Source organism: Didymella exigua, assembly GCF_010094145.1.
Source record: "Didymella exigua CBS 183.55 unplaced genomic scaffold M421scaffold_8, whole genome shotgun sequence".
NCBI classification, from domain to species: Eukaryota; Fungi; Ascomycota; class Dothideomycetes; order Pleosporales; family Didymellaceae; genus Didymella; species Didymella exigua.
The window spans coordinates 760,060-774,621 of record NW_022984782.1 but is presented as its reverse complement, the minus strand read 5'-3'; the positions used below and the strand labels follow the sequence as shown (position 1 = coordinate 774,621).

The following is a 14,562-nucleotide window of genomic DNA, read 5'->3' as shown; positions in this document are numbered from 1 at the left end:
AGGTCGGCTTCTTCTCGACCACTGTAACGTACCTGTCAGCCTTTTAACTGCAGGCTGCGACTATGATCTTGGATTCCGTGTTGCCCTGTTCTACGGACATGTCGGGCGCGTTCTCGGGCTCGACCGGTAAGTGGGATTTACCTGAGAGGCTGAGATGAGGACAGGGGTCACTGATCAATGACAATCTCTGCAGCTTACGGTGTCTTCAAGATCAAAAACACGCATCTGCACAAATGGCAACGTTTTTTTATCATCGAAGGCGGACTTACTATACTCCTAGGTATAGTTGCCTAGTTCTGGCAAATATGCCTGGCCAGGCTTTCTCCGTCTTTTCGTCCCTAGCGGTTCAAAGGCTGGGCTGTTCGTCACTCTGAGCCAATCTGGTATCCTCTTACCCCTTACTCACAACACCTTCCAATCATTGACGGCCGAGTTTAGATGGGCGTACCACCCTACCTGCGCGGAGCAATAGTCTTGTACGCTTTCGCCCGAAGCTCCGACCATCCAAGGAACGCGATGATCACATCATCACAGGCATCAGTATTGCACTGATAGTGCTCATAATAACAGTGCTCAGCTCCTCAACCGAGTTGAATTATGCTGGGCATTGCATCTTGCTGTCCGGAAGTCACGTGCCCGCCTCACATCGGCTTGGCTGAGTGAGTTCACACCTGGTAAGTATCTGTACCAAATCAATAGGAGCCTGCTGACTTTAGAAGACGTCGGCAAGCGAGACTCTACTCCTTGGTGTCAACGGATTCGGCAACCTTGCTCGGGTTATCGATGGACAGCTCCACAAGCGCAGATACGCTCCGGACTTTCGGTTCCCCCTTCCGTTGCCCTTTGCTTCGTGGTGACATCTCTACTAAACTGTTTGGCTATCGGCGTGCCGCTTCATATTGCAGACCGTAAACATGCGGGGGAAAGCCAAACTTGCGAGCAAAACAGCGATCGAGATCGAAGCAGCGTAAATGGACGTTCACATACGGCCTGTGACACGTCAAAGACGCGCTGCAGTAACAGCACCATGCTGCGTAGCTGCCGCACCATAATTCTGCTTCTTTCTGGGTACTGCAGACTGTGAAGCCTTCCGCTTGCCTCTTCGGGACAATTGTGTAGCTTTTTCAGCGTTGTTAGCTTCTTTATAACGCTCTCTTTGAGCCTTACGTTCAGCTACTTCCTCAGCCTGCTTAGCTTTAACTTAGTCTCGCTCTGCCTTCTCCTTTACCCGCTTCTCACGCTTCTTATGAGCGATCTTCTCATTGTATAGCTTATTAGCGTGCCTTGATCTAGCTGCCTCTGCTTTTTAGACTCCTCTGCCTTCTGTTCTTGTTGTCTAGTCCTCTCATAGTCGCGTGCTCTCCTAACTCTGTGGAGAGAGTAGAATACTGCTCTACTATAATACTCCTCCTGTTTAAGCTAAAGTGCAAGTGCCTTACTCTTTCTCTTATGCTTCTTCTAAGTCTTAATGTAACAACGCGCTGCCAATTTAAGCTACAGCTCCTCTTCTAGTTAAGGAGACTAAGCAGTGTAGATACATTAGGGTAGTAAGCGTGTGGCAGCTGCAAACGCAAAGAAGGTGCGTGAGCGTGAGCGTGAGCGTGAGCGTGCAGAGGAACGCGCAGTCATTAATGCGCGCAAAGAGCAGAGACATAAGGATAAAGAAGCTCGCAACGCTGCAAAAGCTCTCAAAGTATCCCAAAGAGGTAATTGCATAATCTTAAAAGCTTCTGCAGTTAAACAGAAGCCTGTGCGTTGTGCTGTAGGTGCTTTAAGTCATCCTAAGCCTGCAACACCTCCACCACTCGGCACGCCCAATTATCACCACCTAGAGTGGCCGCACTGCCACGAAATACTAGTAACTTTATATTAGGAACTTTGTCACATAGATCTATAGAATACTCTACTAAAAAACTTCACAATAATAATTATTGTAGGTGGCTATACAGCCTCAATTTAGTGATGGCCGTAAAGGCTCGGAAGGATCGTTGGTTGACTCCGATCGTTGGGTGCACGGACACGGTAAGTACCGCGCTCTTTTCGCGTGCGCTTCGCGTGAACACCCCTGACGGCGCTAGCCTGTGCTCACCCGTGGATTCATTGTCTAGAGGGCGGAATTATCTCCGTTCCGTCCGTCGCCGTGCAACGCAATTGGCGTGAACTTCATTCCAGTTCCCTCACTCACCGTCGAGAATGTTGCATCAAGACGTTGGCAGAATCTCCCAATAACAACGAAATACCCTGTCTCTTTGATACGCACGACCACTGTGTATAACATGTCACAACAAGTACCAAAAGCAGCTTTCTTTCGCGCAACAAGTCTAGGTGCCGTGCGAGGCCTACAATTGACGCGAGTACCATGGCTCGACCGACTGGGGTTTCAAGCCTCACACTACGTCACGTCAATGCTACGTCTCTTCACTAGTGGAATCTTCAGTCACGTAGAAACCTACACCATGGTCACAAACGCGCTCTACCTTGGCAATGGTCCAAGCCACGATGATGACCTGCGACTATTCGTGGTCTTCCCCAACTTGAAAGGAGATATCCGTAACAACAGCAGACTTTTGGCATCTTTCTGGCAGCGATGTATGCTTCCTGCTATCGAAGCTTTACATTCACCACAGAATATGTACGATGAACAAGCAGATGGGATGGACTACGTTGCATACGATAACGGAGACGACATGAAGGAATTGGATGAAAGTCTTGCTACATTCGCACTACACACCCCCGTTCAACGCCACGACAGCACGCAACTCTTCTCTCTGGATCAAGCTTGGGACAGTATCGAACAGACCGTTGCGAACGACCCGGATCTCCAGATTTTGAACGACATGTTTCTGATCGTGGCGTGGGAGGCGCCCGCAGTGTCGCCAGGGTCTTGGCAGACTCCGTCCTTCGAACCGTTCCTAAATCTGGCGTTGATCGATCAGCAATGTGGGAAGACCATCTACGAGCAGATTGGCGAACAGCGATCGGTCCTGAAGAACGACATGCGGACAATTTCAAGAAAGAGATCAGCGACATTGACGCAGTTGGAGGATCGACCGGATGCGAAAAGAACGCAAAGCATGGACATGAGCTAGTGCACTTCGTATGAAGATGGCTTGACGATGTCTATCTACAAAGCTTCCCTCCTTGTGCCGCCCAACTTGCGCAGCTTAGGAAACTACAGCGACGGCTTGTGGCGATCGCTTTCTTCCGCGACCAATACATGTCCTCCGTTCCTTCGTCATCACCTATTCACAGCCTCCCCATTCTGACCCTCCCATAACCTCTGGTAACACCAGCCTCCCATTGTATTGAAGTGATCATATGGATGCATCGGATTCAAGAACGTCGAACAAAGATAACAGAAGTGCGAACGACACTGCACACACGTCATGTGGTTACAGGCTTCACTCTTTTGCACTGGCGTATCGCACTTGGGACATTTTGTCGTGTTGTTCCTGATGAATACGAGTGATGATTCCTCTTCTTGCTCGAGGATGGTGCGCTCGGACGGGATGCTGATGCGCGCTCGGCAATCGAAGAAGTCGCCATGCCAGGTGCGACGACAGAGGTGGCAGAAGGCGTACGAGCAGTCTTCGCAAATCTGGAGAAGGGAGGCGAGGAGGGCGCGTTCCTTTATCTCTTCGCGTGCTTCGGCTGTGTCTTCGGTCTCGTCTGAGTCCTCGATCAGTGCTTCAATGACGACTGGGCTACAGTCTATGTCTTCCTCATACACGGCGTCCATCTCCTCCAGTGGGACGTCCGATTTGGGATAGTTGTTGCCTAGTGCCGCTCCTTGACACCATTGTCGAGGGCACCACATCGTTGAATTATCGATCTCCAACTTCCTCTTCCGTCTCAGGTTGACGTAGCGCTGGACGGCGGGTCGCTCGATTGGAATCCGAAGTAGCTCGCGAGGCGTAATAAGTCGCGTGCGTTGTGTGCACCTGTCATTGCCACCGCAGCTGAAGTTGGGACACTTCACATCGTCGATGTTGCCGGTCATAATTGCATTATTGTAGTAGCCTTGGAGACAGTCGATGCAGAACACGTGCCTGCATTCGCCCATTTGGTGGCACCAGGTGCCTTTCTTGGGGTCCAGGCAAACGCCACACTCATATGTGCCCTTCTCGAAAGCATGCTGTTTTGCACTCTGATTGAAAACTAATAGCTGGCACTGAACATCGCTCGTTACCTCCAAGCTCTTCAGACCAAAGGCTGCCTCGGCTGCTTCCTCTAGATGACTGACGTAGGCGAACATGACCTGTGTGTGGCCATACTCTTCCCACAGCGATGTACCCTCCAATGCCAATTTGCGGGCTGTATCCTCGGGTAGCCACAAGGATTCCACGTGAATCGTGGGACCTGCTTCGTTTGGATAGCCATGAGGTAGCTTGAAGCGAATGCGTAGCGGTGGAAGGTGCGAGACCTCAGTTGCTCCAGTTCCGCCTCCATCGGCGAGACACCTGATCTGTAACGGCTTTGGTAGCAATAAAGGCAACTCGAGACATGCAGAATATTCGCTGCGCGCGACTAAGCTGCTGCCGTAAATTGCCTCAAGCGTTTCTAGTTCTGCCGTCCGCTCATCCTCAAGTTCGGTCATGTTGGGATTTGGTTGCAATTTTGACCTTGTGATTATCGATGGGAATGTAAAGTGCGGAGTTTTTCAGATCATGGTAAGGTGGATGTAAGCGCTTTCGTCGTGCGGGTTGTTTGTCCCTTTCACTCGAGTTTGTCAGGCCTGCATGCTGCTCAGGGTCCGCGTCGACCTTGCGCCCTTTCCGCTTTGCAGCAGGGCGCGTTTGCAATCTGAGGCAACAACGATTGACGCTCATCACATCGCGGGTCAAACGCGACTCATCTACCAAAGATCTCCTGCACAATCGTGTCCCCGTCGAAGTTTGCATCGCAAAGTACCACAATGTTTACCTGGCCATGCACTTTCTCTTCCACCTTTTTATAGGCTGCAAGCGCGAGTGCGGAGCTACCTTCCATCAACATATTCTCTTCCAATGCTAGCGCTCTCAACGAATGTTTGATTCCATCCTCGTCGCAATCCACGACCTCATCGACGACCTGCACGGCCAGAGGCAAGGTGATCGTATCTTCGTCGATGCCGCCTGCTACAGCCTCAGCCAATGTAGGGAGATATTCAGTCTCCACTACTTCGCCAGCTTGCATCGAAGCAGCTAGTGCTCGCGAAGCATTCGCAGAGGCACCGAAGACTTTGACTTTGGGGGAGAAAGCCTTGAGGACGGACCCAATGCCACTTATCAGACCACCGCCGCCCATCGAGATAAAGACGTTGTCTACGCTCGGAAATTGCTCGAGGATCTCAAGCCCAATAGTGCCTTTCGCATTCAAGCGCTTCGCTTGACTCATACCTAGTCTGATCGGTATGGCGACAGCTCAGATGGACACTGTGTCCACAGGCCCTTGGGAACATAACCAGCAATGAGAAACGTGGTTCAACGAGTGACAAGTCGTCGTCTGCAAGCGAGCCTATATTGGAATATGCAGGGGTTGATATACATCCTGCGCTCAGATCCACCGCACCGTCCGTCAAACTCGCAGAATTTCACTCCGATGTCCGTTACACCTGCCTGCGTTGAGCCTGACTCTTGCCTCAACTGGACAGCCAGACTGAGACCATTTCAGGTAAAGGACGGAGCTACGCAATGTCGCCGATTTTGCTTCTGCGTGGCGTCTTCTAGCCAGGTTATACCTGCCTGTCGCTTCGCTATGAGGCAACGTTGCCGAACTCTTGACCATACTGGACTACACGTCGACACGAAACCCAGTCGCGACAAAGATCGATATATCGAAACGATGAAAATCACTGCAGAAGCCCTCAGATGCCGGAATCGCTAAATGTGATGCGCGGTTCGTTCGCGGCAAGTTTTCGCGGAGCTGTGTGTGCTATACTCCAGGATCTTATAGAGAGCACTGACTGACCTCGAAGCGAGAGCAAATAACGTAGGCGCCACCTCTGATAGGTTTCCCAAAGAGTCTTTAGAGTAGGGTGCGTCACATTACCGGATGGCGTCGAATAAGTAGAAGGCTAGCGGGAGTCATTTGAGACGGTATGATCATACCGAGCAAACGCATACGTGAGGCAGTACAATGTAGAGTGCCCAGAAGGTGATGACGCATTTCCCTACTGGTAATTTCCATGAATGGCCGATCTGTCATCATGGATGGAGATATAGCATACTGTTCCCACGGGAATATTGAGAATGCTGGAGCAGATCCCGGAAACGTGCCCCCGGGCAAGCACGTTTCCCGACGCCCGTCCGATGAATGACCATAGAACAGCTCTCAACTCAGTAATCCACCGAGTTGATTACAAGCGAGTAGTTTCTGCCTCAGGTGCGCAGTGACATTTGTCACTTCTGAGGCCGAGGCATCCGCCGCCCTTCATATCCATGCCTCGTCAGCCAAGCAGCCCATGACCCTGCCTCGTCACCACTTATCAGGCAAACCACTACTGGTACTTTTATTCTCTACGTTCCAGGCCAGTAAATGCCATAGCCAAACGCTTCAAAGCTTGTCCTTCGAGGTTTCAGATTCCGATCTGCGACCTCTGGTTCGCGACGGTTCGCGTGTCAGGCTACCGACGAACCTGCCGACCGTTGATATACGGCCTAACGGCACCTGAACGTCGCCTAGATATGTATAAAGTGACGACAAATCAAGAAAGTAGACAAATGTGGCATCTTTTGAGACTTGAGATGGAGATGAGCGCATGCGGTCTACACGACCGACGCACGCTGTACAGCTCGATATACTCGAGAAAAAGAGAGGTGCCAGGCAAATATTAGATTTGGAGTATTACAAAGGTACTTGAAGTCTAGAAGTAGAAAGAAGGATTCTAGCGAGTGTGATACAGGTGCTCAGTTGACCATTCTGCTGGGATCAAGGTATACAAGGAAATGTGGCGCGAAGCCGCTGCTGACGTGTACATCAACAGGAAAAGGTATGGGTGTAACTGTAATCAAACACGAAACGAATTCTTGCTGTAGATGCCTGGATATCTTCTCGCCAGCCCCTGCCGTAGTGTTTATGCTCCACCATCTGTCACGATAACCGGTGGAAAGGTCGCGATGGTGTACTGGGCGAATAACATTGCTGACTCTTTAATGCCTTCGTATATACGCTTCTAAGTCGCCATCAATGCCGCTACAGTTCTGGTATCTGCTCAACCCAATGCAGCGCAAACTGTCAAGCTTGACCAACGCCGCAAGCCATGGTATAACCAAAAGGTGTGCCGAAAGTATCGCAATGGCTCCGAGGAGCTTCGATTCGGAAATGCAGCATGCGCTACCGATGGGCTCGAAGGGTATACTGATATTGTGTATGTCGTGAAGCGAACAAAGAGTGATTAAATATGCTGTTGGAGAAGTTCGGCGAATGCTCTTTCATGTCAAAGTAATGGTTGCGGCCAGCGCAACCTCAACGTCCACCTCTTAGATGCTTCATGTCTCACGCACTGAGACCTTCGAAGTGGTCGGCCAGTCATTGGTAGCTTGCGCTCGGATCGCTTTGGCCCCCAGGCATCTCACTCTGAACGTACACGCTCTGCTGCTGCTGGCGTTCGCATTCCTCCTCCTGCTCTGTCTCGATTGCTCTCAACTCCTCCACTTTATCTTTGCACGCGGCTGGCGAAAAGCCAGCACCGACTTTCGACGAAATGATGCGCCATTTGTCGTTTTCGTATTCCTGCATCGAGGTGCGCAGTTTCACGACCTGCAATCCCGTTGTGGTTAGCATTTCCGCTTCCGCGCTGGGGTTGCGAGTACGACGTCACGCGTTTCAGGATAGAACGAGCGACTTCATTGCAGGATGGGGCCTGGATATTTGAAACACATGGATCTCACTTACCATCTCATCTGTCCAGACGGTTGTCTTAGCCTTAAGCTTTGTGCAATAACGTACCTGCAGAGTTCCGGAGCTGCGACCCGGGAAGAAGTCGGCGATTTGCTTCCAAGTCAAGTTCTTCTTCTCTTTCAAGTCGACTAGCAGTTGGTCGTCTTCGGGCGTGAACTTGAGTTTCGGGCCGCGGGGTCTTGGTGCGGGTGCAGGCATGCCCTGGGCGCCGACGACGCTGGGAGGTCCCTGATGCGGGGTGGGAGAGGGCGGCGCACCCTCCATCTGCTGTCTCTTGCTGCGATGGGTGTTGGGAAGATGGTGGTGATGTGTTGGAGGTAAAGTGTGCTGCTGTTGTGGGGCTTGCGGAGGTAGCGGATACTGGTGAAGGGAGTAACCCTGCTGCGAAGGATGAGCAAGTGAGACGCTTCCTGTTGCTTGTCCGTAAGGGTTCAAATGTTGCTCTAAGGGAGGCAATTCTGGCTGCATCTGATGCTCTTGATGGTTGCGCTTGCGTCCGGCTGCGGTGGTTTGATAAGTCGAAGAATAGCCCACATTGTAGGAGGCTGATGGCTGGTGTGACATCTGGTGGCGGCGTAAGATATGAGATTGATGCAATGATGGATGTGTCTCGATGTTTGTGTACGCAGGATGAGGGGCAGCGCCGGCATATTGGAGTCCATGAGATGGATGTGGCTGCGAAAAAGCGTGCTGGTATTCTGGTGACAGGCCGGTGTGGGAATGGAGCGCATTTGACTGTTCGACGTTCGATGTCGGGACATGGTGGCCGTCTCCTGTATCGCCTGGCACGCTGTAGTCGAATAATGCGCCTCGGTAGGGACTCGCCAGGGCTGCGATCACGCATGGAGACTACCAGAGCAAGCTAGCTCTGGCAGGCCGCCGCAGTGAGACCTGAGCCAGAAAAAGAATGCCTGGTCTGCGTTGCCGGATCGCCTCGAGGTACTTGTATCGCATGTGTTTACGAATTTTTTCCACTGCTGTTACGTTGACAAATGTTGGAGCAAGAAGAGCCTCGACAAAAATGCTATGGACGCAACCTGACCGCGTGTGCTAAGGATTGGGATAGCCGGATATAGCTTGTGAAAACCAGAACAGCATCAACATGCCGCTGGGACAGCAGTGTTATGTACCATTTTCGCGCCTGAAGGAGCGAAGGCATGAAGGCATTTGAGAAGTTTGTCCCTTCGACTATCCTGGTCCTGTGCACTTGCCACACGGGCACAATGCCGAAGTACCAAAAGCTATGGGGCATTCCCACGAGACGGTGTCTGTTCCTGAATGGTACAGAGTTAGCTGTGTAGGGTAGGCCCGACAACAAATTCTACGTCAGGCATAATGCGGTGATCAATGACAAGGAAGGGATCCCCGGTTCAAGATCCGAAAAGGTATCCCAACCCATTCGCGTCAGTGTAGTGCTGCTGGCTCGTGTGCTGAATGGCTGCCGATGCAAAATGACAGCAGTGATTAGTTTCTTTACCCCAGTCCCATTTAACGACGTGGTCTAAGCCTGTTCTATTTCCAGAAGACCAGGAAGTCAAGATCTCCAGCACCGTTGCAGCATCCTCATGCATATCCACAGTATCCCAGCGCAGCGTGGTGGCCAGAAGATGCGCATTGAGAGTGTCTTCAACAGGCTAGAATGGGCGCGTCAACATGACAGGGGAAGCACCCAAAGCGGTGACGCCACTAGCAAGACGATTTGTATGCGAGATTGAACGATACGGACTTGATGAGAACGTGGAAGCCAGGACCGCGGTCTGGGATGCCTGGCGCATACTATAGCTTGTGCCTCCTAGGTTCCTTATACCGCGAACGTTCGTGATCGGAGCTTTTCAAGGCATACCACGCCATGCGCATCAAGAACGGACTGGTTCATGCCTCAAGACCCTTACTCGCGGTGTGCCACGGTGGGTCGTCATGCTGCTTGCCCTGCCTGCGCAGTACTTGGATCGGGGCAGCGCATATGCCGGTAGGGAAAAGCTGTCTTGACGTAGCACCCGTCTGTAAGCAGTGGGCCGGGAGTTGGCTGGCCCCAGTCATAGCTTTTGTCGCAAGGTCGCCTGAGGATTGGCTCATGCAAGTGCCGTTTCGACGTTATATGAAGGAACCTGGCCCTATATGCGGTTCAGCATCCCCGCAGAGCGAGGATCGACCGAGCCACAAAGAGATCCCTATTGCGACCGACTGACGCACGACAGAACTGACGGACGTACGGAGAGGCAACGCGGAAATAAAGTGGCGAAATGCGCAGCGAACGATATTTATTGTTATACTTGCGACGGCAGCGAACGTCGATCTGCTGTTGGGTTTTCCTCGGAGCTCAAACAAAGCGAAGCGGCGAAAAGTGGCAGTGTGCTTCGGAATCAATTGAACGCTACACCCTTTCCCCGAGCTCGGGTGCCTAGCGCCTTTTTCTCCTTGTGTTGAGCTTCTGAATGGTCAGACAGCCCCGCACATATCCACTACCTTCTTGCGCACCCTACCACAGCAGATACAGGGCTTTTTAGAGGGTCCTTGGACCTCGCGCACGCACAGCAAGTATCCACAAAAGCCTCATGCTAGCTTATCAATTGGTAGGAAGCACGCTGAACACCCGAGCATGCATGGGGGAGACTCGGGAGAGCGTAGGTTCGGGAGACCCTCACGGCACGATAGCGACATCTTGGCATCGCAAGTCGTTTGGGGCGGCTGCGATCTGCCGCCCCCCCAAGTTCACAGTTCCTCATCTCGCAACAGACACAGCGGCAGGAGATGAGGTCGTAATGCGGATGGCGCCACAAGCCCTTCTCCAGAAGGTGGTTGCGCAAACGGATGCCGACATGCCTGTCATCTTCCTACGAATTCCGACCCCTCTGCGTCAGCCCCTTGACACGTGATCGCTACGCGTATATGCACGAGCGGAGCCTGCCAGGTTCTCCTTTTCCAGGCGACAGTTCTATGACCTCACATGCCTGTATCGAGGACTTCTGAGGCCTCAAAATTGGTCGATGCTGTTTGCCAACTCTCCAGCGACGTTTGACACCTGCCACTATTAGCCACTTAGGCTGAACGTAAGACCACATATCGGTCGGACCGGCCAACGCTGAAGTCCATGCGTTCGCCTGTACTCAGGCAATGTCTCGAAGAACCCGCAAGGATCCTCTGCTGTCTGTGCCCCTCCCGGTACACGACGCGTGAGCTGAAGAAGTACAATTGCAATGACTTTGAGCAACAATGCACTTCATGCGATCATAAAGCTGCCTGTTGCAGACAATTCGCTCAAAGCAGGCAAATAGAGCGTGATGTTACCTCGACTCGACGACAAAGTGCCCAGGCCAATCCCTGCCTGGACCACATGTTGTCATGGTCCAACTGTGCCGTTCCACAAGGCCCTTTCGGTCCAGACTTTGAGAAGAGGGTCTGTCTGCGCGAGATATACAGCAGGGCCGTGTTGTGATCGGAGACGCGCCACACAAGCGGAAGGACGCAGGTACCGCGAACAGCCAGTTGTTCGACCAGGTTGCGATCTGTCAGCGGCCGTACGGAGAGACGATACTGCTTCGGTAACGGCAAGGCGTTGGAATATTGCTGCGAACTGCTGCAAATACCCGAAACAACGGCTTCGGACTTCAAACGGTAACAGATGGGTCGATCATATAATTGTGCATTACCTCCACGACGACACTGACGATACCTTCGCATCGCAGTCGACACAGAGCATGAAGGTTGCCAGACTGCGCTACATATGATCGTCGATCCAACGACCCAGGGCGATAGTAACGCCTTTGGCACTACAAAGAAGGCGCGCAAAGAATGATCGGCGTGGTGAAAGCGAAAGAGATGCTGACTTGGCTACGAACCATTGTGTACCCCGCAGCCGGAAGCCGTTACCAAATACTCCGATGAAACCAAAGGAGATAGGAAAAGTTGTACACGTGCACAGCTCGACCACAATCGGAAAGCTGGTATCATAAAGCGGGTCCATTGCGCTAAAACCGGGAAGATGCAGACGGTGCTCAACACTATCAATACTTTCCACCGAAATGCTCTTTGGCATACTGTTCGCAAGCCTATAATTGTCAGTGGATCGTGACTGCATGTTACAGGTCTGGGCGGTCCACTCAAAATTCCATGAAGATTTCGAAGGGACGGCACAACCAGGTATCAGAGTTTGACATACTTTTGCGGGCTTGCCAACTTTCTGGCCGATAGCTTTCCACTTGTTGGCGTCGTATTCCTTGATCGCGGCAAGTAACGCTGTGCTCTGCTTCCCAATCAGTATTGGTCTGCTGTGGTTGCCATAAGTGCTCGAACAAACTCACTTCATCCTCCGCAAACTCGGCATAGTGCATATCCTGCGTTGACGCAATCAGTAACCGCAAGCCATTATAGTAACAGGTACTGTACTTGCCTTGTACCAATGCTTTTTCACGCTGCCTTCTGTTCGTTGCGGGAAAGTCTGTAATGTTCTGTCAGCACCAGTGTGACACAGTGCACCAATTGCCTCGTGAACAACGACACTCTCTGGCGACTCCTGCCTACCTTCGCAATTTCGCTCCAGCTATTGCCCGCATCTCTCATTTGTTTGAGCCTTAGTTCCTCTGCTGGGGTCCAAGGCGTGTTTGTCCGGCTCTTCTTGATCTTTGGCTCTTGCGTAGAAGTATCAACCTGATCCGCTTGGACCAATGCCGCACTATTCTGTGCTTTTGCACCAGCGCTCGTATCCTTCATGTTGTTCGTCTGCTGGCCCAAACTAACAGATTTGCGCTTTCGATGACCAGAAGCAGGAGATTGTATGGCCTGCGCACTCATCGAAACTTCGTCGCTTGTTTGGGTCGCAGGAGCTACAAGCTGCAGGACTGGTTGCTCGTTTACAGCAGTATATTGCGAAGTTGAAGGCTGAGCTAGCGCAGTCGGCGAAGGTTTACGATTCCGTTTGGAAGCAGGGGAGCAGCTGAGAAGTGAGGGTATCCAAGGTCAGCGTGTCCATGGACTAAATCAAAAGTTATGTCAAGAGTGAGATGACTGCATCCTGCTCGGTGACGAGAGACACGAAGTCTAAGTAAGAGGGACTCACGACATGATGGCGCACGGGTACGTCTTGCCCGCTGCCGGTCAGATAGAGACGCGAGGCTTCGTAACTGGTCAGATTAGGTGCGTCTGTAGAGCGTGGTGTCATGCTCGTCGATTGCCAGGTTTGGGACTGCGTTCAGAGTGTACAACGGTGAGTGTGTGCGCAGTAGATCATCATGGTATCGAAGTAGGCAGATCGCCCGTCGGTGCAAGTGTTGATCAAGTACAAGGAATACAGAAGGGTCAGGTTTGTAGGCAGGCGAACGAATGGGCACAACGGAGAAGCATCAGACGAGTTGACGACTGGGATGCTCTGAGGTTAATCAGCCAAGTACCAGCGGGGATAGCCGCCAGACTTGTAGTGCTGGAGTAGAGGTACCAACGTCGTCATCAGAGATATGTGGGAGTGGAAGTATCAGTACGAAGACAAGTTGGAGTGGAGAAGCGGGGTAGCAGCCTCTTGGACAGGCCCTGGTGAGTAGGTGGCTTCACACTTGCGCGCTTAACCAGACGAGTCTGAAGAGGGCGGGGAAGGTGCAGGTCGTGCGTGACATCTTCATGCATCTCAGCTCCTGTGAGTGATGCAAACTGTTGCCGATCGAGCTATGACGAGCATCGATGCGTACCTCTGACCAAGGTAGCGAGGTACGGCCGGCCACCTTGGGGAAGCGCTAGACGTGTTCAAACTGCCATCAGACAGCGTCTCCTTAGCATGGGGAGAATCGTTCTCTTGTAGCTTTCATATGCAGGTGCGTAGCGTGGTGGACTAGTGACTGTGAGTGGTGACGGAGAATGGTTGACAGCTGGCAGGGTTGGTGCTCGTGCGCTGACACGCGCCTCGCGCCTTCAGCACGCTACCGTACTTGTGTTTCTTCGGCATCATCATCGGTCAAACAACATGATGAGAGGTTGCAGCGACATTCGCCAACCTAATGTTGCCCAACGCGTGACGACGTCGAAAATACAGCTCTGAATCTCACAGAACCCTTTGATGCCAGCCAATTGTGGCCCCCTAATCCATCTCGCAGGTGCTTAGCCCATCCACCACCATCTCAAGCCGTTGGCCAGGCCCTGACGTCTTTCGACGGCGCAACAATCTCTTTCCCGCGACATTTAACAGCTGGGCACGGGAAAGATAGATTGAATCGCTTCTCATCTGTCCCCTATTACGACGGATGACGATGGTCTTTGGTAACGGAGGGGATGCTACTTCAGCATAAGCTCCGCCGGCCTCTCTCCGCCACGCCGAATACTTTCAGCCACCTGACGCAGCGCCAGTATCAGCCCAAGCCGCAAACGTTTGGGAAAACCGCTCTGCTGCAGCGTTCCAACTGACCGCTTAGCTATAATGGCCTCTCTTAAGCGCCAAGCGGTATTGCCTGAGAGTCGCCTTACCAAGACGATACTCAAGAACGGAACACAGCATTTCCGAGCTCTCTATCGTCTCGACTGTCTCACGGCGTCAGCGGTGACCTGGTCTTTCACGGGTTTGCAGACTTGTGTTGCGCATGTAGGTTGCGCGTCCTTTCTCAGCTTCATTCCTTGCATTTTGTATTTCTTGCATTTTGTCACCAGCTGATCTTGTTCATGAAGATGCGAAGTTATGTTTTGTTCATGAAGATGTGAAGC

General features: G+C 52.1%; 6 protein-coding genes across 6 annotated transcripts; 2 read left to right on the top strand and 4 right to left on the bottom strand.

Annotated features, from left to right (window-relative positions):
• The first annotated feature begins 2,155 nt into the window (after positions 1 to 2,155).
• On the top strand, positions 2,156 to 3,163 carry M421DRAFT_375680 (uncharacterized protein). The gene has a single exon (XM_033589792.1). It carries the CDS (start codon positions 2,277 to 2,279, stop codon positions 3,087 to 3,089), a length of 813 nt encoding a protein of 270 aa, XP_033450756.1. The 5' UTR covers positions 2,156 to 2,276; the 3' UTR covers positions 3,090 to 3,163.
• M421DRAFT_375679 (RWD-domain-containing protein) lies at positions 3,164 to 4,724 on the bottom strand. The gene has a single exon (XM_033589791.1). It carries the CDS (start codon positions 4,595 to 4,597, stop codon positions 3,239 to 3,241), a length of 1,359 nt encoding a protein of 452 aa, XP_033450755.1. The 5' UTR covers positions 4,598 to 4,724; the 3' UTR covers positions 3,164 to 3,238.
• A 127-nt stretch (positions 4,725 to 4,851) lies between these two features.
• M421DRAFT_3560 (tryptophan synthase beta subunit-like PLP-dependent enzyme) lies at positions 4,852 to 5,376 on the bottom strand (the record flags this gene model as incomplete). The annotated part of the gene is made up of 1 exon (XM_033589619.1): positions 4,852 to 5,376. One exon carries the CDS (start codon positions 5,374 to 5,376, stop codon positions 4,852 to 4,854), a length of 525 nt encoding a protein of 174 aa, XP_033450754.1.
• A 2,133-nt stretch (positions 5,377 to 7,509) lies between these two features.
• M421DRAFT_3559 (uncharacterized protein) lies at positions 7,510 to 8,445 on the bottom strand (the record flags this gene model as incomplete). Its single annotated transcript, XM_033589616.1, has 2 exons — positions 7,510 to 7,740; positions 7,930 to 8,445. The coding sequence occupies 2 exons, from the start codon at positions 8,443 to 8,445 to the stop codon at positions 7,510 to 7,512; spliced, it is 747 nt and encodes a 248-aa protein (XP_033450753.1).
• Positions 8,446 to 11,507: 3,062 nt separating this feature from the next.
• Positions 11,508 to 13,327, bottom strand: M421DRAFT_418813 (uncharacterized protein). The gene is made up of 6 exons (XM_033591910.1): positions 12,938 to 13,327; positions 12,403 to 12,814; positions 12,272 to 12,319; positions 12,183 to 12,215; positions 12,041 to 12,124; positions 11,508 to 11,930 (listed from the first exon to the last, which is right to left on the bottom strand). The coding sequence occupies exons 1-6, from the start codon at positions 12,940 to 12,942 to the stop codon at positions 11,886 to 11,888; spliced, it is 627 nt and encodes a 208-aa protein (XP_033450752.1). The 5' UTR covers positions 12,943 to 13,327; the 3' UTR covers positions 11,508 to 11,885.
• On the top strand, positions 12,807 to 13,370 carry M421DRAFT_375653 (uncharacterized protein). Its single transcript, XM_033589790.1, has one exon. It carries the CDS (start codon positions 12,941 to 12,943, stop codon positions 13,304 to 13,306), a length of 366 nt encoding a protein of 121 aa, XP_033450751.1. The 5' UTR covers positions 12,807 to 12,940; the 3' UTR covers positions 13,307 to 13,370.
• Positions 13,371 to 14,562: the final 1,192 nt, after the last annotated feature.